The sequence below is a fragment of the Triplophysa rosa genome, unplaced genomic scaffold (assembly GCF_024868665.1).
Source record: "Triplophysa rosa unplaced genomic scaffold, Trosa_1v2 scaffold189_ERROPOS487652, whole genome shotgun sequence".
Taxonomy (NCBI): Eukaryota; Metazoa; Chordata; class Actinopteri; order Cypriniformes; family Nemacheilidae; genus Triplophysa; species Triplophysa rosa.
Genome location: NW_026634201.1, coordinates 50,638 through 78,116, shown reverse-complemented (window position 1 = coordinate 78,116; position 27,479 = coordinate 50,638). Strand labels below are relative to the sequence as shown.

Here is a 27,479-nt window from a genome sequence, read left to right as displayed (position 1 = left end):
TCAATGAAATCGGTATTGTTGATGCAAGTTTTAGTGCTATTAAATTGGCCACAGTTGTAGCTTGTTAAAACGTTGTTTTTGTTTGTTTTGGATATTGTCTTAACCACCATAGAACTTACCGGTCTCACGCAAGCGCTTAATATGTTGGATTAGCACGTGCACTTGATGTTTGAACCGCACTGTCACGCGCAAGTTTTTCCTCCTCGCTACAGTTTCGACGGCGGGAATGCTCGCAGATCGTTTAGATTGCGTTTTAATAAGGTCAGCAATAATCGCGCATATCCAGCCAGGGAGAAAAACAACTCCCAGGGGGGCTATTGCGGAGACGCGGTCCGCCAAAACCCCGAGGTGCCGTGAGCTGACCCGCGAGTTTCACAAACAATTTTATCACGCAGTGCGGGATGTCTCGCGGGAACGGCTTCAGCACGCTTCGCGCTGATCTTCATTGTCAGTGGCTTGCGCTAATAAAATTGTCCCTCCTGCAGGCAAGGCATGTCGGGAAATTAATTTTTATCTAATTATCCTGATGGAGCTGGAGCTTTTTCACGCTGTAATTAAAATCTGACCTGCAAGCTTCCTTTTTAATTCTCAGCCGTAAAGGAATCAAACGAAATAAAATGTTTAGACCTGTTCGCTTATTGTTTTTCCCCCTTTCTCTTCTTTTTCCCTGTATATGGTTGGTGGCTGCAGAGGACGGTGCAAAAGAATGCAAAGTATGTGTGTTTGGCCAGTAAAAACTGCCCCGTGGACAAAAGGAGAAGAAATCGGTGCCAATACTGCCGTTTCCAAAAGTGTCTCAGTGTAGGCATGGTGAAAGAAGGTAACACACACACACACACACACACACACACACACACACACACACACACACACACACACACACATACTGGTTTAGCTATATTAGTGAGGACATTGACAGACCTTCACATTAGTGAGGGCCAGGTATTCTAAAGGCCATAGCGACAAGCGAATGCCATAGATCACCATTAGGTGGCACCAGCAGCACCTAAATCACTTTAGATACGGAAGACACTCAACGATGAAATTGAAAACACAAATGAAAATATGCAGGCTTGTGAGGTCACGCTGTTGCTAGGTGGATAGCATACGCATTTTAAATGCGTATATCATACTATACAGTAAATATGAATTATCCAAAGGTTTTATCAGTATAAAAATGTAATCAAACATTAATGCTGAATGTAATTGACGCTGTAAATATATTTAATGCTTTTAAAATAAAAGTGATTTGATTGTTTTGGTTAATTTAAACCGACCATTTAAACAAACATTGTTTGTAACTAACCAACCATGCCATGCTGCAGAAGCTTTTTAATGGACGTTTCCATGGATACATTAATTGCACCAAGCCATTGATTGATGCTTTTCTCTCTAAATCACTAACTGTGAATAAAAATTACAGAAAAGTTTTTATACCTAAACTTTTAGACAGGATACGCAAGTATAATTAAATTACGTTTAAATATATTTTATATATGTAAATAATTATTTTTGGTGTTTATTACATTATAAGTAGGCCTAGTAGGACTAACAATTTTTCAATGTTCTTAAAGAAGTATGCCTATCTTCTGCTCACCAAAGCTGCATATAGTAAAAAGAAAAAAAAGTGAAAATACTATTATGGCTTGCACTGTCATGATATGCTTCCTGGAATGAGAAGTTCAGCTCTTGACATCCATCCCCAGTGCAACATAAAACGGAGGTAATTTATGCCTACTGTCACTTATTATTAACACTTTACCCTAGTATGAGAGACTCAACTTTTCTGTACAGCTGTACAATTTCCTACTGGGGATCAATGAAGGACCTCTGTCTGTACGCCTATATCCATCTAATTTATTGTTGTGACGTAAAGATGAATTTTCAGCATCATTACTCTAGTCTTCAGTGTCACATGGTTCTTCAAGAAACAATTATGATAATTATTGTGAATTTTGTGTAGATATATGTAAGCAATACCCAAAAACAATACTTCAGCATGGGAAAACGACCCATTTATTTGATCAACATATCAAATAAGCGATTGACAGAAAACAGAACAACATAACATAACTTAACACAACACAACATAACATATAGGAACAAGGATAAATGAGTAGATGTTATAAAGTGAAATGATGTGCTCGCTTTGAAATGTATGAAAATGTAAATGTAACTGAAATGCCCTATTGGAGAAATTATGAACAAAATCCAAGAAATTTAAAATGCTCACTTCCTCTGAAAAAAAGGATATATAAGTGAAGTGCGTAGTTTGTAGAAAATATAAAAGAAAACAACAAAAGAAAATAGTGCAGTGCTCACTCAAGGGACATGTAAATAAAGTACACTTGAGTACATATTAGACTGATATCCTAAAAGGACATTAGTCAGTATTCCTCAAATAAGTAAGTTTCTTTTTAATAGACTGAAGTGTATTATGGACAAAGTTTTTAATATCGACCCAAGACCTTGAGCTAAGGACTGGATTCACATCAAGACATGATTGGCATTCGATTTTCCAGGAACTTTTCTCAAGGCAAAACATTTTCGTAGCGTGCTCTTTACAGCATTCTTCTCTTCGCTACTCCATGGCCTCCTAGGAGCTTTCTTTTCTGTAACACAAAACCAAATGTCAAACTAATCAAAACCTTACAAATGAATCAAGAAACCTCCCTCTACAATCACAGGTTTCATCAATAGCCAGGTTTCCATCCTAGGATTGTTTTACAAAAAAGTGGCAGTCCTCAAGTTCTTTTGAGTAAAAATGAGCTAAAACCAATTATTGAGCAAGTACATGAAAGAACGGTGTTTAAAACTGTGTCACTACCCTTGCTGGATTCACCACGGAAAGCTTGTAATAATGGTTTGTAATTTGCCCTGTCGGGTCATCTTTCCTGGAGATCCTTATATGGTCTCTTTCGTCTGTGCGTCATGTCGTCACATTCGTGAACAGAACGAAGAGGATCCGGCTGCTAGCCAGCGCGTGTGGATGCTGCGAGTGACAGGCGGTTTATAGCGTGTACTAGGGATGGGCGATACCACAAATTTTTTATTCGATACGATACCGATACTTTTTCTTGAAATGTTACCGATGCCGATACCGATACTGATGCTTTTTTAAAATAAAAATCTAATTACAATTAAAAAAACAAATTACATACTTGTACTGGCTACTAATAACACATTTATTAAAAAAGCAATTTAAACAAATAAATAAACTGTTTAAACAACCTTCTTACAAAAATATTGATTAAATAACATAAATCCTAATAAAATGAACAAAAAAATGTGCATTTTTCACTGTCTTTTTATTTTTAAACAGGCCATTTTTCTTAGGCTTTAACATTCTTTTTGTACTATTACATACAGTATTTAAAAAAATTATATATTGATTAACTAGCAAAAATCTTAATACAATTAACAAAATTACAAACAACATAAACTGTGCATACTTTCACTTGTGTTTCACTTCAATTGCTGATTAAGAATTCCTTATCTTTAAATTGTAGATTAGAGTTTAAGAAAAGCAACATGTCAACATCTCCTCTATTTGATGCGGAAGTGTGCAATGCATGCGTGTTGTGTATGTGTACGTGCCTGAATATCACGTGACCACGTCGCTCGCGCTGCGCAGCCGGCGACCGATCCGTGCGTGACGTCAAACTGCCGCGAGAGCTACTTTCATAATATAGCATCACTGATCGGCATGCGCAGAGCTAACATTTAGTTATGCTGAAACTATTAATGTAATTAACAAGATAATCGATACTTTTCAGAAAATATCGATACCTAAATAGCAGCTTTTGAATATCGATGTATCGATACTGCAGCATCGATGTGCACATCCCTAGCGTGTACTCACAACTGTTGGGTAGGACTTCATATGTTTAGTATTTTTTATTGCGGCGTTTAGTACTTTTACTTTTAAACACCAAGCAGTGTTGACATCTGGGGATTCATCATTTGTGAAAAACAAGAAGAACGAACTGAAGACGGTTTACAAAGAAACAGGGAATGTGATCGGACTTGTGCGAAAACAAGAATTAATATTGGCAAGGCATTTCAAAGGTGGCGGGAACTCCGTGATCTGAAAGGATTGTAAACGGATGCAGACATCGCTTTATTTCTTCTGAACAGGTAAGACAAACTTTTAATATTTCAATAGATAACACAAAAACCGTAGTGCACTTGTTGTGTTAATATAGACGGGGTACAGTTAATATAGACGGGGTACAGTTTCATCGGTTGTTCTTTCTCTCGTTATGTTCTTTATGATAAATGTAATTTAAGACCTATTCGCACGGGATTAGTATTATCTGGGGACCTTGTGTGATTTAGAAATGACCTCCCCACATCTGTATTTCATGTGGCGCGAATTAACACGGACAAGTGAAGCCTGTGATTTTACTCAAACTTACGGACTTATATCCCGGATATGATGGCAAGGCTTTGCATATAGTATATAAAGTTGTATGGTGTATAATGATTTATGACCGTGCCTGTCAGCATTTGAGACCCGCGTTCAGGGATCTTCTGTCCGGTTCGCGTTACGGGAGTTTAAAGGTGGCATGAATTAAAACCACAATTTGAACCCGAGCTTTTGTTATATAAGAGGGAATGGCATTCACACGAACATCCTGTAAGTGTCAGAACTGACAACGCCCTTGTTACTGAGATGACATCTGTTATTGACACCAGGCCCAGCGAACGCCAGATTCTGGAATGCACCTATCTATAGGTTGAACCCCACCTCCACAGAAGAATATCAATGACTACTTCTCTAGCCCCGCCCACTGGTTCACGCATGACACAAGTGACGCAGAACCAAATAGAGCGAGCAAGCAATAAACAAACATGCTGTTAAAGATAGCTAAATATTGTGCCATCACTGATTGTGGAAGAATACAGTCGCTGCATAACCTTCTTTCGGATTCCCATATTAGGAATGCGGTGTTAAAGTTTATTTTTAAAGAAGTCCCAGCTCATGTGGGAAAAACATGGGCGTTTGTCGTTTCATTTCTCCGAGGATTCCTTCGTGAACAAGGCAGAGATCAACACTGAATTTGTGGAGAGTTTAAAATGAAAAAGCAGTGCTGTGCCGTCAATTGGATCCGATAGGAATGGCGCAGCAATCTTATGTGAGTAAAACATGTTTGTACTATGCGTCACTATGCTTTGCTTGATGTGCCCTGAGCACTATTCGGACCTCTAGTCATTTGTATTAATTGTATTAATCGCCATCTCTGTGATTTGGTGGGCTCATATATCTTTTTTCAAGGTTTTATCCACCGTTTGCGAATAATGGAGGCTGTTTGAAGTGTTTTGGTATTATTTCGGGTGCTGGGTGATATCCATAAGTTACCGGGAGTCTCTCGTTTGTTTATTTATCATGAAAACTCTCGTAACATTTGAGACCCGCGGTCGCGGTGATCTTTTGTCCGGTTCGGGATCACTGGTCTCAAATGCCGACAGGTACGGTCATATATCATTAAACGAAATACTGATGTGGGGAGGTCATTTATAAATCACAGGAGGTCTTCAGATAATACTAATGCCGTGCGAAAACTGTGAATGGTGCTAATGTGTAACCTAACGTTACGTCTCCAACCAAATTCACAGAAGCCTCCAACTACACAAACTGCCATCCAATCATAGCGGTGGGCGTTTACTTCCAAGTGTCTTCAATGCAGCACGCCCATTAAAACCCAGCGTTTCCAGAGCTGGCCTCAAAACCTGGGTAGAAAATAGCCTATTACTGATTGATTATGATGTTTTTTAATGTAAAAATCACGCGAACGTCATAAGTAGACCTCATATAACAGTATAAAACAATAAACAACACCACTTCATCCCACCTTTAAATGAGAAATAACAAAACTGGAGACTCCCAGTCAAAACGGCAGTGTTGGCAGGTATGGAAACACCCAGCACCCGAAATAATATTAAGATAATAAGACTTGATGTAAAATGGGCTTCATCACAAATAAATGTGGTGTCAGGTGACAGAATTAGCCTATGTGTACCGTGCACATTCGTGCTGTTTGTCCCATTAAAGCAGTTTCTTAGTAAGACCTTGATATTTAAGGTTTACTGAATTTTGGTTGTATTAAGTGATCTTAAAGAATTATTATCCCTTCAACTAAATTACTCAATGTAGATGTTACCACATGAAGCACAAATGTAGATCTGACAGTATTTTTTTTTTCCTTGCAGATACAGACACAAGAGAATCTAGTCTTCAATCTCACTGATTAAACTAAGTCTGAAGTAGGGATGGCACCACAAGACGCTGTTCGCCAGCAGAGCGCAGGGATCTGGGGGGTACATACTGTACGTCTGAATTAGTGAGTATAGGTATGGGGGTGCAAAACCAGTGGTCATCTTGTAGACCAATACCAGAGCTTTGAATTTGATGCGAGCGACTATTGGGAGCCAATGTAACCTGATGAAGAGAAGGGGGTGCAAAGGCTAAAAAAGAGGAAAGGTTTATAACGATAGCACAATACTCAAGTGCCCTGCTGGTCTTCACACGATGAGGGCTGCAAGCGATGAGGCTGCCGCGACCACTGCTGCTGTGGAATAACCATTTATATACTCAGGGCTCTAGACTAACTTTTTGCACTGGTTGCAATGGTGCGCCTAACTTTTTCTTAGGTGCACCAGCACAAAAGTTAGGTGCACCCAAATTTTCAACCGCATCGCATTTAACACCGCAGTTTTACAAGTTCACTTTTTTTTTAATCGCTGTCCATATAGGCAATATTGACTTGTAAATGATTAACTAACAATCTGGTCAACATAAAGTTCTTTATTTGAAGCACAATTCTACAAGAAAGCAGGGCTCTAGACTAACACTTGAGTGGCACCAGCCCTTAATTTGATAGCACCAGAGTCGTGGGGTGAGGTAAGAAAAAAGAATCACTAAAACTTCATTATAATGTGTTTAATACATTAATAAATCAATTAGAAATTAATACAAATCATTGTTTATGATTGAATTATTTTTATTGTATATGTAAACTCTCTTTCAACACTTCACCATATTTAAAGCACATCTTTCTTAAAGCTACTTTCTTCCTTGTTGTGAACGACTCCTATAAGAGAACACAATTCCTTTAATATCAGTGAGTGTTTTTGGGCCCGTCCGTTGTTGTTTGATGAACATTATAAACAGAGATCTTTATTATGCTGCTGCCCCTTTAAGAGCTCGCGCAATATACTGTAACACGTGTTTTGTTTCCCAACTGTTTGGTCACGAAACAAAATGAATACCTTTACAAGGTTTCTTGTTAATATGGGAATTTTTAGGTTATTTTGTGTTAATATGTCCGTTTCAGAGTAAGAAGGCGTGAAAGAGAACTCCGTTTAGTATTTTGTGCTCTGACTCTCTGGGCGCGCGCATATCTCAAACAACCCGCGAGACCTGAAGGCTTTTAGTGATTATTCTTCATGAAAGCTGCATTGATACACGTTTGGCTTCTATCAATAGCGACTCACAAATAAATAGTATTTAGCGTGATGTATAACTTTTGTATGCTTTGCAGTATTGTTAGAGATCTTTATACAATAGTTTAGTGCATAAAGTTTAAACACGTGTTTTCTGCATTAGCTTCACATGCATACAACACTAGCAACACATTTCGTTATCTTTGCTGTTTTGTACCTTAGCAGGGGAAATTCTTGTATTCTGCATATTTATTTAAGTTGCAAGATTGAGCGCTTCACTCGTCTGCTCTTTCGGTCCTTCGCCTCTTAACCCGCGAATTACGTCTTTGGGGGCGGGGCACTGATAGATAATGAATGGTTGAAGGAGGGGAGACGAAAATGAGTGACTGAATGCGCAGCTTGTGCAATGTAACATTTCTGCGCATTAAATTTATAATACGCAAAAATTATATATTGATCAGTTTGACAGTCGCACCGGTGTGACCATTAAGAAAAACTTGTCGCACTGGCAGGAAAATTTGTTGCAAAATGAGACCATTTAGTCGCAGTCTAGCGTGTCAGAGCATTGGTTATGATTTTCGGACGGATCAGGNCGACAACGGAAGTGTTTCCGGGGGACCCCAAAAACTGATGCACCTGACTGGAACGCGCTTCAAGTTGACTGTTCAAATTCGTTAGTGGAGTTGACAGACACGTTGAAGGTAATTGCTTTATAACTTTATTTTAACTTTCTTAACGTACGTCCGTAGGATATTATTAGCCTGTCGATTTGAACAGTTTAACAAAAGAAAGTTTAAGGCTTTGCTTACGTTATGTTAGCTTAAGTTACTTCCAGGGACAGTCAAGTAAAATTATAGCCAGTTTTTTCTGCCATGACTGAGAAATTTATTTTAGAAATTTTATAAGTTAACAATTAAATTGTTAATAATTAATTAGGGCTGATCTTTAAGGTAATCTCTTAGGGACTACTAACACAAGTTAGATAACTTTGTTGTTAATGAGTTAATGTAAGGGTGTAAAAAATGTGCTGTTAAAGAGATCTATATCAAAACAAACATTTGCTTGTTATCTTTTAGCAGTCACATTGTTCCTCTTCCCCAGGTCATGTATTGTCCATATTGTGGTATCGATTTGGCTGGACATGTTGGATGCTTTTGTGGTTCCTGTGGCAGCAACATTAATTTATTGGCCCCTTTTCTACAGGATGGTAAGTGTTTCACTAGTGTTTAAATATCTTATTTTATTTTGCGTTCTGATTTAGCTTGATGTTCTGGTTTAAAGCACCCTATCTGCAATCCCCCTACAGTACAAGCTTTTTAACTCTTTAATCTTATTGACTCTTGTGTTAGCTTTTAAGGATTGGCCACTGCAGACTCATTTTACCTTATATATTAAAAGGCATGTATTTTTTACATTAGACTTGCACTGGTTGGGACTGTAGATTTGCAAAGACCAAAAAACAAAGTGACAATTTATGCATAAGTAAAAATTCATACGTTTGTGGATTCCTGCATTCCTAACGACTCCTTTCTCTTCTTCCTATAGATCCAGGGATGGTCTTAAATGAACATTCAGAGGCTTACATTATTCATAAATATTTCTTAGAGGGCCACACATATGATGTCATCCTTGATTTTCTTGAAACGAAACATAACATTTCCATGAGTCTGAGCACCTTGAAAAGAAAGCTAAAAAATGCAGGCCTAACTAGGAAAACAGACTTTACTCAGAGCTCAGAGTCACATGTATGGCACCTCAACTGCAAATCAACGTATCGAAAGTTGGTGGTCTTTTTTCAGAAAGCAAAGGTACAAATATTTTAAGATCAATTCCAAGAAAACATATCATGGTACTTTTTTATCGTTTTGTGTTGTCATGACAGTATGTTGTGTTGTCATGACAGAGGGTTTTAGCTGTTTCACCAACACATTTTAGTCTAGTGTCATTCTTCTATGTAATGCAAGTATTTTTTTGGATGCTGTGAGGCAGGGCTTTTCGAATCTGTGCTTTTCTATGTAGCATGTATTCAGCATTTGTTGTAAGTAAAACTTTGTGTTTATTGTTACTTCATCACTAGGACTCAGTTTTGGATTGACCTCTTCAGCGACTTGAGAGAGAGAGACACCTTTTCAATGGTAGCCATGAACATAAGTGCCTTGGGTATCTTGCAGAAACACTTTGATGACTACAGAAAACTTTGGAATAACCACGCCATCTGACCTGTTCGTCAGTCGCGTTGTCCTTCTGGTAAATCAGAAGCTATGTATCACCTGCCTCACAGGTTTGTTTCATCCATGAAATTGTAACCATGTTCACTAGTTCAAAGTGCCTTGTACATTTGTAGAAGCAAACATGTGACCCTGCCAGTGAAATCCAGGCTCAAGTCTCAATCTCACTATGAGCATCTACATTTGATTTCCACATTAATTTCCCTTTGATTTCTTTGACATGGCCTTAATCAGTATTAAAAATATCAATATTTTATTTTCACTAAATGTTCTTTACATTATATGGGAGGATTTCATGTAGAAAACTGTAAATCACACAAAATATTTTTTTCAGGGTCACAATAATGACAATATTTATTAAAATAGATCTTGTCAACATTGAAGGCCTCTTAGTCAACCTTTGGCTGATTAGGTTTAAATGTGAAAAATTGTAAGTTAACTCAGTGTTTTGATTTCTTACTGGCCTTAGGTTTAATGCAAGGGAGTGTGGATTCCCAGTGTCCGAGGAAGTCCTACTAGAGTTTGAGGACATTTTGCCAGCGCAGCGCAGCCTGTGTGGTGATGATAATCTCCAACTTAATTTTGAAGATTTACAGAGACAGGGTGGGCTGGTTCCACCAGTCAACTGGACAGATGCTGTTGAGAATTACATATTCTTAAAAAATATGTCTGGACTTTAGAATAATCCATTTTTGATTCTGCAATACAAGACTAATAGTTCTCATGCATATGTTTCCCCTTCCTTTAAACAATAAATCGTTTTATAATCTACTGGGTAGGCTTGCTGTGGTTTTTAAAGGAAGTCAATGTGAATGTCCAAAGGACTAAAAAGCAAATTCATACATGTCAAAGTAGTTTTATTTTTTGTTTACAAACAGCTGTGATTTTGTATAAAGATGAGTTTAACAATCTTAACGTTTTGTGAATAACAACATGCCATGCATTTCAAAATTAATTTTCAAAGAAGAATGTCACTTATCAAAATAAAATCTACATGGTTTCCAAAAACGTAACAGTGTAATTATTATATTAGCATACCATCTTGAATCACAATACAAACATTAACCTGAGTGCTACTTCATAAGGAAGTGCTACATTAAAGAAGCCCAAACCCAGGGAAGTTTTGGATGCCGTAATCCATGGCTTCTTGAAACTCCTCGTAACTCTGGGAGATTGGGATTTTAATTGTATTAGCACACACATTTGCCACAGGAAAGAGTGAGGTCTTCTGAAAAACTAAATGTGGTTGTGGCTGTATTGCTCCAGCAGGAACTTCCTTTAGCCCAGTTCCAAACATAAGGACATCCTTCAAAGTAGGACTAGCTTTTTCTTCTGCAGGACAAAAACAAATATTTGATTGATTTGAAAGTAGCAACCAGAAAGAAAGACAATTGCCACAATTAATTTTAAAACTTCAAATCTATGTAATCATCACCCATAAACTGTTAAAGGGTTTGAGGCTGAGCACAGTGCACATAACACAAAATTGCTATTTCTGATAAACCACATATGGAAGTTATATTATTTTGAAGAAACATTCTAATTTAAGGTTTTTTGAACTGACATAAATGTCTTGTGTTATATCTCACTTTTTGATGCAGAGATAATTCTGTACCTTTTTTATCTTAATCATAGATAATACCTTACACATAAAGCAGATAATCTCGCCAGTAGCTCAGTACCCTGGCCTCTTCATGGCGGTCATTGCTTCCAGGTGGACTCAACTGCACATGGAAGATTTTTTCCACAGCATCAGCTGTGAGCTTGGTCTCAGTGTAGCACATGAATGAGAAGAAAAGTTAAGGATGCTGTTCCAAAGCGTTGAAAAAATTCAATGTTGCTAGTCCATCTTTGAATCTACAAAATATATCAGGTGACAGTAGCTATAATTTCATAATTTTCAGTCAAAAGGTGAATAACAACCACTGAAAGATACATTTCAAAAGTAAGAAATGACATGACACTTGTTACTTAAATTAATTAGAGAAATATTTCATTTAAAACACTTATTTTAAGAAAAACACTACTAAATTTTATATTAGAAATGATTAGGTTACGTGTCCACAGAAAAGGTATAATAGAGAATAAAATATCAGTAAAAAAAAAAGAAAATACAATACATCAATGAATATACCTGTGGATTGAAAGATGGTTTCGGTTGATAAAATACCACTGGATATATTCATCAACTATTCTTTTCTTATCCTCCAGATTCCTCATGAATCGATAGCAGCCTGCTGTCTGAAGCATGCTAGAGTGCTTTTCTGTGAGTTCCCAGAGTTCATTCAGTGATGTAGCATCTTTTATCTATTGGGAAAAAATCTGGACCAGATAACATGCAACATTTATTCAAACTGGGTTTATTCAAGCTGGATCATCTATTTTTAAACAGCGTTTTGTATTGGTCACAATGACACATAAATATAAAAAATTGGATTATATACACACAAACATACCAGCACAGGAGTAAATAGAATAATTTAAGGCCGTTATCAACACACTAGTGTAGAGAGAAAGTCACATTTGTGATACTGTTGCGATTTCTGTGACTGTCAGTGTGCGCAGCAGTAAGCCGTCTGGATCTGGATATCTAAAGCAGAAAATTAAGCGTGTTTTGAGATGCAGTCTCGTGTTTTATACTCTTCACGGTGTAGCATCTGTCATACAAATAAACATTTCATTGCCAATAACCGTTAACCTAAAAAGTATCACATAAATGTATCTCATTGTGCTTGTAATGACTCCCAAATTGTCTACTACTGATGCATTGAATAATTAAATAAAACTACTTTATCATAATACGGATATGTGATCTGAATGTTGATGTTGGTTGTTACCTCGATATGAGTATGTGTAGTTAAATTATTTTATCAGATTAAGCATGATTGTTGGTGTCACTAGGCAGATGAGTCTTTGTGGAAGAATTGTGGGCCGATATCCAGCTAGAAAACTTCCTCTAAAAGCTAATTATGGAATTTCAGTACAGAATGTTCAATGTGTTGCCTCTGATATTTCTTTAACTTCCAATGAGGTTAGGGAAGCTTCTGGTGGTAACGTAGTGTTTATCTATACAACTGGACACTCCTGAATGTGGAACACCAGCACATGCATTCTTCAAGTGAATAGCATATTACATGTGATGTTCTGGCAAAACCCATGTTCTAGTACTCAACCTCAACTCAACTTTATTTATATAGCGCTTTTACAATTTTCATTGTTACAAAGCAGCTGACATGAGACACATTGACTACAAGCAAAACAATCAAAGTTGTACCTGCAAAAACAAGAAAAGGTTGAAAACACAGAAGACAGACACACCCACACACAAAACACTCCACACACACAACACCACACACACCAACACACACAACACAGAGACACACACACACACACACACACACACACACGTACGTACACAGACAAGTACGCACACACACACACGCTCAGTGAGAGCACACATTTAGGATAAAGGAGAGAGAAGCACAGGTCAAATATAACAGATAATAAATTCCTATATGCAATATTAATTAAGTAAAACTTTAAGATTCTAAAGCAGCCCCCCCGGTCAGGCAGATAGTGCAAAAACAGTATGCAAACGGTGGCGAGGAACCCAAAACTCTAATCGAGAAAAAAAACCTCAGGAGAACCCAGGCCCAACCAGGGGATTCCAGTTCCCCTCTGGCAAAAGCTGCTGCCTCTGCACAAGCTCCAGAGAACTTGCACAACAAGGCTAAATAAAATAAATAAACTTAATAATAAAATAAATTGTAGTTTAAGATTATCATTAATAATCTAATAGCATTTGAAGTTTTGTGGTGAAGACATGTCAAGAGACCGCGTCCTTCTTTATCCAGCTCTATCATCTCAGCTCTTGTCAGGTCCCCACTTCCCATTCTCCCTCTACCATCAGGTCAGGCCATGAACTGCATCCTGCTCGCTGTGGTAACCTTGGAACAATGAGACAAGACTGGCTGAGAGTAGAGTACTGTTCTGTACTCTTTGATGCAACAAGTACATCAGTTGTGTTTTTGGTTCCGGTTGATCTAACTAATGCAGCCTAAACCCTCTGAAGATTTATATTATGGAAGAGTAGTGTATGCAAGATTAAAAAGATGCGTCTTTAGTCTAGATTTAAACTGACAGAGTGTGTCTGCCTCCCGGACAGTGCAGGGAAGACTATTCCAAAGTTTAGGCGCTAGATAGGAAAAGGATCTACCACCTGCACTTGATTTTGAAATTCTAGGTATTACCAACTGACAGGACGCCTGAGAGCGTAATGCACGTGAAGGACTGTAATACAAAAGGAGTTCATTCAAGTACTGAGGAGCTAAACCATGTAAGGCTTTATAGGTAATAAGCAAGATTTTAAAGTTAACGCGATGCTTTATAGGTAACCAGTGCAAGGTTGACAGAACCGGGCTAATATGTTCATACTTTTTTGTACGTGTAAGAACTCGAGCTGCCGCGTTTTGGACCAATTGGAGTTTTTGTAATAAGCCTGCAGGGCAACCACCTAACAGTGCATTACAGTAATCTAGTCTTGATGTCATGAATGCATGAATTAACTTCTCTGCATCTGAGCATTGACAGCATATGACGTAGTTTAGATATATTCTTAAGATGGAAAAACGCAATTTTACAGGTGTTGGCGACGTGGCTCTCAAATGACAGATTACTATCGAATAGAACGCCAAGATTCTTTGCTGACGACGAGGGTTTTATGGAACATCCGTCAATAGTTAAACAGTATTCTTGGTTGTTACTTATAGCAGTTTTCGGTCCAATAAGTAACACTTCCGTTTTGTCCGAGTTCAGTAATAAAAAGTTGTTACTCATCCAGTTTTTTATATCGACTATGCATTCCATTATTCGATGGAACTGCTGTGTTTCATGAGGCTTCGAGGAAATATAAAGTTGAGTATCATCAGCATAACAGTGAAAGCTAACTCCGTGTCGCTTTATTATATCTCCTAGAGGTAGCATGTATAATGCGAAGAGCAGAGGCCCTAAGACTGAGCCCTGTGGTACACCGTACTGGACTTGCGATTTGCGTGACACCTCATTGTTTATTGCTACAAATTGAAAACGGTCGGATAAATAAGATTTAAACCATTTCAAAGCTATTCCCTTAATGCCGACATAATTTTCGAGTCTATGTAGGAGTGTGCTGTGGTCAATGGTAATCGAATGCAGCACTAAGGTCTAGCAGCACCAATAACGAGATACAACCTCGGTCAGACGCCAATAGCAGATCATTTGTAACTCTGATCAAAGCAGTCTCTGTACTGTGACATGCTCTAAATCCAGACTGGAATTCTTCATTGATGTCATTCCTTTGGAGGAAGGAGCATAATTGAGTTGAAACTACTTTTTCCAGAATTTTAGATATGAAAGGTAGATTCGATATAGGCCTGTAGTTCCTTAGTTCTCTAGGGTCGAGTTGGGGTTTTTTGACAAGGGGCCTTATAACAGCCACCTTATATGCTTTAGGCACATGTCCTAATGTCAGAGATGAGTTAATAATACCAAGAAGAGGATCTATAATTTCTGGGAGCATCTCTTTCAGTAGATTTGTAGGTATAGGGTCTAGTATGCATGTTGTTGATTTAGATGATCTAATAATTTTAGACAGCTCATCTTGATCTACGGTATAAAATAATTGCATTTTCTCCTTAAGGGCGCTGTAGTTAGTTTGTTCAGCGGGTTTCACTTCTGATTGCATTGTTATAATTTTTTCTCTAATATCTTGGATTTTATATGTGAAGTAGTTCATAAATTCATCACTGCTATGCTGATATACAGGATCAGAAGTCACTGACGATTTATTTTTTGTTAATTTAGCCACCGTGTTAAATAAAAACCTAGGGTTGTGCTGGTTTTCTTCTATTAGTGATGAAAAGTAGGCGGATCTAGAAGTTATTAGGGCTTTCCTGTATTTTCGAATACTATCCTTCCATGCTGTACGAAATACCTCTAATTTAGTTTTCTTAAAGTTGCGCTCCATTTTTCGGGCCGCTTTCTTTAGAGCCTGAGTGTGTTCATTATACCACGGTGTGGGGCTGCCATTTTTAATCTTCTTTAAACGTAGTGGAGCAACTTTGTCTAGCGTTACCGAGAAGGTGGAATTAAAATTTTCAGTGGTAATGTCAAGATCTTCAACGTTATTTCTCATGATTTGAGACAATTCGGGCAGATTATCGAGAAACGCATCTTTGGTAGTTGAAGTTATTGTTCTACCATATTTGTAACAATGAGTTTTATTTGTAGCCGTAGGCCAGTGAAGCAAACATAATACCAGATAATGATCCGAAATGTCTTCACTCTGCTGAAGGATTTTAACGTCGTCCACATTTATACCGTAAGACAGTATTAAATCTAAAGTATGATTACGAAGGTGAGTGGGTCCTGACACATGTTGACTAATGCCCATGGAGTTAAGAGTGTCTTTGAAAGCCATTCCTAAGGCATCTGTAACGTTATCTACGTGGATGTTAAAGTCACCAACGACAAGGAGTCTATCTGCGGCCAGTACTAGTTCTGATAAGAACCCACCAAATTCTTTAATAAAATCTGTGTGGTGCCCTGGAGGCCTATATACAATAGCTAGAATCAATTTAAAAAGTGTTTTATCTTTAGTATTAGGTGTTGAAACATGAAGAACCATGACTTCAAAAGAATTATATTTAGAGTTCGACTTCTGGGAAATGCTAAGAGAGTTATTGTAAAGTGCTGCGACACCTCCCCCTCTGCCTTTTAGACGAGGCTCGTGTTTATAATAATAATCTTGGGGGACAGATTCATTTAAAGCAATATAATCATCTGGTTTTAGCCATGTTTCTGTCAAACAGAGCATGTCTATTTTATGATCTGTTATCATATCGTTAACAAAAAGTGCTTTATTAGAGAGAGATCTAATATTTAGCAATCCGAGTCGTAACAGTTGATTATCTGTATTTTGTTCATGTTTAGTTTGTTTAACGTTTATTAAATTACTTTCAAGAGGTTTACGCATTATTTTATGTTTGCTAATCCGGGGGACAGACACAGTCTCTATTTTGTGATGTTTGGGAGAACGGATTACTACATGTTGTACATTTTGTGTATTCTGCGACGTGAGACGGCAAGCAGACAGTTGGTTAAGCCATACTGTCTGCTCCCTGACCTGGGCCCCAGCGAGTCAAGTTTTAGCATTAGCATTAAGACTTTTTGCCATATTTCTAGACAGGATGGAAGTCCCAGCCCAGGAGGCCTTAACTTAACATTCTTAACGAAAAAGTTGTCAATCGTTCTTTTCATCTTCTCTCATCATCCGCGGCTACATCCACTCTGTTTATCTGACGGGTCTATAGGCTACTCACCTCTCTGTCCGACTGCAGCACAGCATTTTCAAACGTACACACACGTACAGGAATATCTGGACCACGGCCAATCAGAGGGGGGGTCCGCCCTTCACTATCTCTGATTGGTTTAGACCACGATATGGGCCTAATGTGTCTGTTGTTGAACCACAGGGAGACTTTCGCAGAGACTTTTTTTCCCTCGAACGGCTGGTCGCACTGGTGCGACCTCAGATTTTTTTTAGTCGCACCATTGAGAAATTAGGTCGCATGTGCGACCAAATTGGTCGCACTCTAGAGCCCTGATACTGTTTATATACTAGCAATAGGCTGCATGAGAACAAATGCGACTTCAACACATGATACGGCAATGAGCAATAAAGCGTTCCCTAGCAACGACAACACCAGAAATCACATCTCTTCCCGAAACGGGATGCAATTCTGTTTATTATTGGGGGACTCCTTCATCCGATAAAGGATACGTCGTCTATAGGTAAGGTGCACACTTACTGCTTTCCTGGTGACCCACGATACTGAAGAAGTACATCTCCCACAACAAGGTTCATTGTGTCAAGGCCACTTCCCCCATACTGACTATAATAAACAGAAACTGGTCTTTAAATAATTGGGATCTTTTCTGGGAGAGACTTAGAATCTGAACGGATCTGCTATCAGACAACATCTCCAAGACTCTACACACTATTTGACTAGTAAGTCCAAACCATAATAATCCTGATTTAAGTAATACAAGCACTTGTGTTGGCAATCTTATATAGACTGTGTCTGTTCCCTGAAAATTTAAGTCAATCATTGAGTTTCATTTAGAACCCCAGGCCCCTACGCTGATTTTCAAAGAGTTCACAGATTTTATCTAAGACCTATTGGTTAATGCTGATAAAACACTGATTGTTGGAGATTTTACCATTCAGTCATATACTTCATCTAGACCGGACAAAACCTCAAAATGATCAAAACTAGCAGTGTGTAGAAGACTAGGGTTGGGCGATGTAAAAAAGCAACGTAGTAATGCATGTCTTTGTATAGAACAAGAAGCGCAGATATATAGTCAGGTGTGTCTGCTCTGTACAGCGTGAGCTTATGGTCTCCTTAGCCTTGTTTATATTTGTTTACAATGCTATTTGCAGCGAACAAGTATTGGATATAAATTAATTATTGTTAATCATTTACTATTATGTTGGTATTTTTAATGGATTACATTCATTACAATTGTTTAAGACACGGAGTGGTCAAAACTTTGTAAAATTATACCACTACACTCGGCTCGTATTTTGCGCTAGGCCCGTAGGCCACACATTTGAATTTTATAAATTTTATCGAACGCTAGACTCACTTGTTTCTAAATTCCTGTGTATGTTTACTAAAAATGTAAACTACTATATTATAAAATCATTACAGATGAAGTGAAGCGTTAAATAAGACGTGACAACTCTAGGGTCTTCTGTAGCGGTAACTTAACCTTGTGGTGACGCAGTTTTATTCTTATGAAAAATAGGAACATTCAAATAGCATATTTTATATTCGAAAATAGTTATTGCGGATTGATTATTCAAATATTTGAACATTCGTGCACATCCCTACTTCCTAGAAAGCAAAACTGGACTTTTGGTAGTTCCTAGGATAGCCAAATCAACCAAAGGAGGTAGATCTTTTTCGCACAAGGCACCTACCTAGGCTGTGAAATAGTCTTCCTGACACGATTCAGATGCTCAGATGCTCTCTCCCAATTTAAAGACACATTTCTTCAGCCTAGCATACACATAATTGCATCTTGTAACTTTGCATTCCAAGTTATGGAACAGCAGCTATGTTAATTATTCTTTTATCTGCTCTCTAGCTTGGTATACCCATCCCAAGATAACCAGGGATTACACAAGTTCCAGTCCAGATCAAGCCTCCCACGAGGACCCAACACCCACACAAAGATGCTGCCAACCAGTGCTAGGACTTCAGAGAATGCCAGCTCTGAACTCTGAATTAACTTTCAAACATTTTAGAATGTTTGATTTGTTTGTGTTTTGTGTATATTCTACTTGTGTCTCATGTAAAGCTGCTTTGGGACAGTGTAATCTGTGAAAAGCGCTATACAAATAAACTTGAATAGAATTGAACTGGTAAAATGTCAGTTGTCTCATTACCTGTGGTGCAATGGATCACAAAACTTGTGGTTCGGATCATTTTATGGATCAGCTAATGTGTGTGCTCATTATAGTTTTATTATTATATATCAATATATATTATTATTTATTTTATATATTAATAATAACTATAACTTGTTTTTGCAATCAATAAAATGCTTCAAAATAGGGGCGCTTATATAAGGGGTTAAAGATTTTGATAAAAGTTGTGAAACTCATGAGATGTCTCTCTGATAATAGCAAGGAAGGTAAGTATGTATTTCTATAATCATTTATCCCCCAAACACAGAGGATGCCTACCCAGTAGTGTTGGGCAATAGTCTCTATAGTCAGATCGTTCTATCGCCAGCCTGTGGATCGCCAATACACGATAGTATCGAGGGGCGGGGCAATTTACGCATTTATCTATGACAAGCTGGATTTGTGGACAAAAACAGAAGCTTACGTAGCTAGAAACTGCTCATGTGTGACTGAAATTAGCATTCTATCAGAGTTTAAATTCAGTGCAGTTGGCAACCTTGTTACTTACCACTGCAACCTTTTAAACGAGTGAAAATAAACTTGCTTTAAGTCAATATCATTAATCCAAATGCGTCATTGATGGGAACAACTCGTGCACTGGTTTTAAACCCTCACGCGCATATCAATTCCTGCGAGGAAAAGCCAGAGCCGCGCTCATCACAAGCTCTCTCGTGCACTGAAAACTCAAACCCCGCACATTACTAACTCTCTCTGGCGCGAGGAAAAACCTAAGCTGCGTCACGCTCTCTTGCACGAAGAAATGTGCAATGCGCGTTTGTAATATTAATTTGCAACATATATTAGCAAACAGCCATCTATCGTCTAAGGAATCAGCTATTGCAGATATGTCTGAATATCATCGATACACGATAGTATCGTCAATCGGAACAACCCTACTACCCAGTCAAACCTCCTTTCCTCTATTCATATTCTTGACTGCTTCACCCTGTCATGCATAAGGCGTGGGAAATGTCCGATTGGGCAATTCAACTGTGCTGAAATACTAGGAAATACTGGGATTATAACACCTAGTCCTATTTGGCGTATTTAGCTTCTAAATCTTCTAAAATTTATCTTCTAATCTAGGCTGTTATATAGTATGCCTGCATTGAAAAATGACAATATGTATAACAAATAAATATGATATAAACATGCAATCAGAGTAAACACCTGACAACTGGATCTCTAGAGATCAGATGATAATTGTGACAGGTATGAGGTGGCAGTCATTAAATATCTCGACCGACTTTCTCTCATCTTTTTAAATGCGTTACTGAATCATGAGTGGGCGGCGTGTCAAAATTGCTGAAGTGCTGCCTTTGCGCTCTGACGCAACACAACATTGCTGCTTATGCAGCAGTTTAAGTTAAGATATATGTGAGAATGCACTTAAATAATGTACTTGTCCAGATACTGGAGAGAGAGCGAGCTAAAACTTGACTCTATGATAAATAAATTTACAGTTAATCCACAGGTCACACGCTTTACGCAGCAGTTTAAGTTTAGAATGCGCTTTAAAATTGTACTCGTCCGGATAACGGAGAGAGACCGAGAGAGCGCGCGTTAAAACTATATTTTACTCAATGATGAATAAACTAATCCGCGGGTCACATATGTTCCGTATCGTAGAGCACGATCCGTACGGATCACCGATCAACCGCGATCCGTTTCCCCTCTACTCATTACTATATACATTTTAGAAATACTTGAAGTGCACAAGATATCATATAATTTGTGATATATTCAAAATTATGTACCGAAATTGCTCAATGGAAGATTTTTGGCTGAACAAAACTTATGACAATGCGCATAATTTTCCCAGGAAAAAGCCAATTGGATGGAGACAGACTGGAGACAGCAAGTTTAGATTCTGTAGATAACAAAAACTGGATGGAAACGTGGCTAAAGACATATATCTCTACAAAAGCTTCTCAGCAAAGTTCTGACCAAGTTGTGCATAATAGAAGCTTAGTGATCCAAATTCATTACCTGAGAACATTTCTATAATGTGTTGTTTGTCTGCAGGGGAGCGACCGAAAGACTTTCTTGAGGAAGACTGTTGTTCATCCTCATTGCCTGAGGCTTCTAAAGATCACAACAGAACAAAGTTAAATCACATATCAAAACTGTCTGTGCAGAAGAAGATCAATAAACATGCAGATTCTAAATAACACGTATAACTGATCGACTGACTACATACCCGTTTCTGAGATACGACGCTTGCGACCGAAAGACTTTCTTGAGGTAGACTGTTGTTCATCCTCATTGCCTGAGGCTTCTAAAGATCACAACAGAACAAAGTTAAATCACATATCAAAACTGTCTGTGCAGAAGAAGATCAATAAACATGCAGATTCTAAATAACACGTATAACTGATCGACTGACTACATACCCGTTTCTGAGATACGACGCTTGCGACCGAAAGACTTTCTTGAGGTAGACTGTTGTTCATCCTCATTGCCTGAGGCTTCTAAAGATCACAACAGAACAAAGTTAAATCACATATCAAAACTGTCTGTGCAGAAGAAGATCAATAAACATGCAGATTCTAAATAACACGTATAACTGATCGACTGACTACATACCCGTTTCTGAGATACGACGCTTGCGACCGAAAGACTTTCTTGAGGTAGACTGTTGTTCATCCTCATTGCCTGAGGCTTCTAAAGATCACAACAGAACAAAGTTAAATCACATATCAAAACTGTCTGTGCAGAAGAAGATCAATAAACATGCAGATTCTAAATAACACGTATAACTGATCGACTGACTACATACCCGTTTCTGAGATACGACGCTTGCGACCGAAAGACTTTCTTGAGGTAGACTGTTGTTCATCCTCATTGCCTGAGGCTTCTAAAGATCACAACAGAACAAAGTTAAATCACATATCAAAACTCTCTGTGCAGAAGAAGATCAATAAACATGCAGATTCTAAATAACATGTATAACTATTAGTGTAATGTGAAAATCCAAATGGATTTTACTTACCCTCTGTACTAAATGTAATCTCCTCCAAAGATTTTCCTTTATAACAATCGGAACCTTTTTCCAACGACAAAAGCAATTTGCTGACTTTTGCAAGTTGAATGGTATTTTCAGAGAGTCTGTAGTACTCGCGGTGCACTCTAATATCATGTCCTAGGAAATTGGCTAATTGGTCGAGTTCATTGTTCTTCAAATTCATGATCTGACTAAGAGTTGCAATTTGTTTCCTTAATTTTGTTGATGTAAGGCTTTTGGGGTCTTTTGCGCCACATGATTGTGAAAATTTCCTCAAACAGTCCGATCCGCGGATGTGCATTAAAGCCCCCACCTTAGCAAAAACGTAAGGATTGCCTTTGTCAATGCCCACTTTGCTCCTGCATTCATTCAGCATGTCAATGGAGTCAACCATGTCCTTCGTGAGGAGGACAGGTACTTTCCTGCCTTTCTTCCCTCTGATCTCTATGCGAGTTAACTCATTGCACAAATGTAGTTCCAATTTACTTAGAGATGTCACCACATCTTTGTTAAGAGGCTTCACATTTCGACCCACATAAGATGCAAGAAGCAATTTGGATGCCTCTCCTACACGTCTTCGATTAAAGAGAATGATTTGACATAGCACAGCCTCAGCCAAGACTTTCCAGTCAGTGACGTTCACATTCTCTCTGAGTTTTTGTTTTGAGACCTGATCCACACTTTTGAGGTGCTTTTGTAAAACAGTCACATCTTCCGTAAGGGGGATAGTGTCACCCTTGTTCCATTTGATCTGCTGCAAAGTGCTGAGGGCCTGACTTGAAATATTTGTACGCCAGTGGGTGTCAATTAACTTGATGAAGTTTTTCATCTTTTTCTCCGTTTCTCCGTCCCCTGCCATTAAACTTTGGCCTAATTTAAGATGACATGCTTTTTTTAAAGAGTATCCGATCTTCAGAGCAAGTGAAGGTGTTTTGAACATATTTAAATCTGGTTGATAATTACTCACAGCTTTGCAAGCAGTGACGGCAAGGAGAAAGTTCTCAGGATTACACAGCTCTGTAAGGTTCCTCACTTTTTTTGATTTGGACTTTACTTCAATGATAAACCTTGCCAGCTCCCTCATTTTTTGAATGATGTACTGATGTTGTGTCTTGTCATGACCACACTTTGTATACAGGGATTCACCAAAGAGGCAAATCAAACTGTCATCCATTATTGTTTGGGTGATTTCATCTTGGCGCATACTTTGCAGTAAAGATCTAATACCAGCAGAGCACTTTGCTTTCATTGGTATCATACAGGCTGCAACTGATCTCACTCTCTCACCTTTGTTTTTTCTCACATCCCCCTGTCCTCTACACATCTTCGAGTGTTTCCACAAGTCTTTTTTTTTGAAGAAGGCCAGACAATCTGGGCAGGGAAGAAAATCTGAAATGACTGCATCAGCAGTTGGCTGTCGCCATGTAATAATCTCCCCCCTTCCAGTTTCCAAAACTTTAAGATTATGATAGTAATTCCCCTGGTTCCGAATCTGTTCAAGAAGATCTCTCCTTTTCTTTGACCCTTTGGGAAAGCTCAAGGCTTTGGCAACTTCGGTTTCATTTAAGTGTTTTCGCTCAAGATGTCTAGCGATCTTGCTCTGTGACATTTCACAGTAGACACAGTATTGTTTTTTGTTCCAAATACGTTTGCCATCAGGATTTCGCTCACTCGTTTTGATTGTCATTTTTCTTGGACTTCGCTTTGCCTTCTTGCCTTCATCAGCAGTATGAAACTTTTTGTCTTTAATAGTCTTTCGAAAGGTCTTTCCATTCTCTGACTCTCCTGAATCAAGATCGTCATCATCATCAGTAGACTCTTCTGGTGAAGGAATGTAAACAGGGTCATTGCAATCCGCAAGATCGCTTGATTGCTCGTTGCTGTAGTTCGACTGCTCCTGTTAACAAAAAATCAACCTTTTATTTAGGGCAGGAAACGCCTCTGTCGGGTCTTGGCGTCTGTGAGTGAGCGGCAGAGAGAAGCAACACATTCAGTTTATTGTACGGCTTGTGAATGAAGGAGTACAAAACAGCTTTTCCAAAACCTGCCACTGTTATCGACTATTAGGATATATGTGACCCTGGACAACAAAACCAGTCTTATGGGTCAATTTTTCGAAATTGAGATTGTTACATAATCTGAAAGCTGAATAAATAAGATTTCTATAGATATATGAGTTGTTAGGATAGGACAATATCTGGGTGAGATACAACCGTTTAAAACTCAGGAATCTGAGAGCGCAAAAAAATCAAAATATTGAGAAAATCGCCTTTGAAGTTGTTAATCAGGGGCACTGTGGCAGACCATCCACTCACAAAAATAAAGTTTTTATATATTTAAGGTAGGAAATTTACAAAATATCTTCATGGAACATGATCTTTACTTAATATCCTAATGATTTTTGGCATAAAAGAAAAATCGATAATTTTGACCCACACAATGTATTTTTGTCTTTTACTAAAAATGTTCCCGTGCTACTTAAGACTGGTTTTGTGATCCAGGGTCACATATAAGCACAAACACAGTTTGTCTGTAAAGAAGCACATAGTTACAAAGACAGAGGCTGTGTATGCGCTGTGTGATAGAATATAGCCAAAATCTCAGCTCTTTAAGGTGTGTGTGCTGATTTTATCAGACGATGGGTCTTGGTTATAAAACAGAACTAACAGCAGAAAAAGAAAATATGTAAATGACAACGGCTTTTTGGGCAATAAGCTGTATGTTATGATCAGAGAGTAGAATCGAAACGAAGTTGCAACTAATATGTTAATTAGTGTGTGATGTCATCCCAGCTCCACAGTTTCACAAAAATCTAGCAGAAACACTGAAATCTGTATCAATCCTCTCATCTACAGAACACAAAAGATGACATGTTGAAGAATCAACTTGCATTGTATGAGCAGAAAAAAATCTCAAAATATTATTTGTGTTCCACAGAAGACAGTCATACAAATTTAAAACTACATGAGTGAGTACAAGACAAAATGGTCATTTTTGGGTGAAATTATATTTAGCTGTTTGTGAATGTATGTATAATAATTTGTAAAAGAAAAGACATACAATTACTTGTTTAAACTGTACATTATAAACAAAAACGTCATTAACTATGACTTACCTCTATAACAACTTCCTGGGCAAAATTAGGGATGTCCGTATCCCTCTTCAGTTCGTTGTCCTCATGCAGTTTCTGTTCGTCTTGGTCGTCCTCATGCAGTTTCTGTTCGTCTTGATATGACATTTTTATCTGTAATCAATCATTTTTTAAGTTAACTCACAGGAAACAGTAAACCAGCTAACACAAAGAAAATTAAACAGAAGATATGTGACTCTGCCTTTAAAAACCCAGCTTAAGTCATTCTCTGGTGATTTACTACATCAAATATTTATTGTTAATACTGAGTAAAGCCATGTTAAAGATCTGGTAAATGGTTGGAATCAAACTTTATTGCTTGTTATCTCAGAATTATATTTTATATTAGACTTTAGCCTGGTTTTCACAGGCAGGGACACATTTGCATTCTTGTCTAATAGATGTCATTTCAAAAACAACAACACCTAGATTAGAGGAAGATAATTNAAATATTGAGAAAATTGCCTTTGAAGTTGTTAATCAGGGGCACTGTGGCAGACCATCCACTCACAAAAATAAAGTTTTTATATATTTAAGGTAGGAAATTTACAAAATATCTTCATGGAACATGATCTTTGCTTAATATCCTAATGATTTTTGGCATAAAAGAAAAATCGATCATTTTGACCCACACAATGTATTTTTGTCTTTTACTAAAAATGTTCCCGTGCTACTTAAGACTGGTTTTGTGATCCAGGGTCACATATAAGCAAAATGCAAATGAATAATGGCAGAACTGAACAACCATTTATAAGTATTCATTCATTTAATGCTAGGAATGTTGTCAAAAAAAAAAACAGGAGAGGGTGATGTTGATGTATGTCATTTGTATACTGCTCAATAAAAATATTTAAGAGAAAATAAGGAAATAATTTTCTTCAACAGGCACTCGGATCCTCCTCTGCTAAAAGACCACAACTGTGAGTAACACCTGGTTTCCAGAAATTAGCTTCCACAACCTTTCAGTGCAAAATAGAAGAACTGGAATTATAGCAGATTATAACATTTGGATGACAAATCAATACTGAGAGAATATAACCAATTTATAACTTTCAAAATCTATACAAACAGACACTCAAGTGTCTCAATCCCTAAACTGATTCCGGTTAAAACCTGTTTTTTAAAGAAACACACTTTTTCAGATTGTGAATCTACAGACAATTAATTCTACAGTGGGTACTATTAACATACAAACTCATGAAGCTTCAGTTTCATCAATGTACACTGTGTTGAGAAAACTGCAGCCATGTATTCTGTCTTTATTTTTTATAACTACATCTCTTTAATACTGTAAATACTGCCTTAATGTACTGTATATTGGCTGCTCTGCAAACAACACAAAATTGTGAAAAGCACTATAAGAATAATCTGAATCGAATATTTAGCCGCTGTCATCATCGGCACATTTAAAGGGATAGTTCACCCAAAAATGAAAATTCTGTCATGAATTACTCACTCTCTAGTTGTTCCATATCTGTATAAATGTCTTTGTTCTGATGAACACAGAGAAATATATTTGGACAAATTCTTGTAGTCAAACAGTTCTTGAACCCCATTGACTACCATAGCAGGAAAAATTACAATGGTAGTCAAATGTGTCTCAGAACGGTTTGCTTTCCTACATTCTTCAAAATATCTTCTTTTGTGTTCAGAACAAAAAATTATAAAGTAATTTTCCTACTATGGTAGTCACTCTGTTTGGTTATAAGCATTCTTCCAAATATCTTTCCCTGTTTTCATCAGAACAAAGAAATGTATACAGATTTGGAACAACTGGAAGGTGAGTAAAAGATGACAAAATGTTTATTTTTGGGTAAACTATCCCTTTATTCAGCTGACCCGTCTCACTTCTCAGCTTTTTTAAAAGCTTCTTTAGCCACGTAATATCTTGAGGTTTTCGGTATTTAAGGATCAGGTTTCTTTGAAACTTAGTTTCTGCCAATCTCATATTAATCTTGAGTACCTATACAGTAGTATTGCATACGTCGTATCTTCCAAGAGTGTTAGTTTGATCAAATTTATAAAAGAGAGATACAGCTGTACGATTGTTTCCGGAAAAACACGAGCTGCTGGAGGCTGGCAGTGAGACGTAACTACATCATGAGCACACCACACATCATCACATTAATTCCTTCGTGTTTTTTTACATTATGCACA

At 37.8% G+C, this 27,479-nt stretch overlaps 1 protein-coding gene across 1 annotated transcript; it reads right to left on the bottom strand.

Moving 5' to 3' along the window:
• Positions 1–134: 134 nt before the first annotated feature.
• On the bottom strand, positions 135–25,745 carry LOC130549869 (uncharacterized). The gene is made up of 8 exons (XM_057327216.1): positions 25,308–25,745; positions 22,181–24,089; positions 21,968–22,045; positions 21,775–21,852; positions 21,582–21,659; positions 21,389–21,466; positions 21,178–21,273; positions 135–2,612 (listed from the first exon to the last, which is right to left on the bottom strand). Exons 1-8 carry the CDS (start codon positions 25,428–25,430, stop codon positions 2,488–2,490), a joined length of 2,565 nt encoding a protein of 854 aa, XP_057183199.1. The 5' UTR covers positions 25,431–25,745; the 3' UTR covers positions 135–2,487.
• Between the last annotated feature and the right edge of the window lie 1,734 nt (positions 25,746–27,479).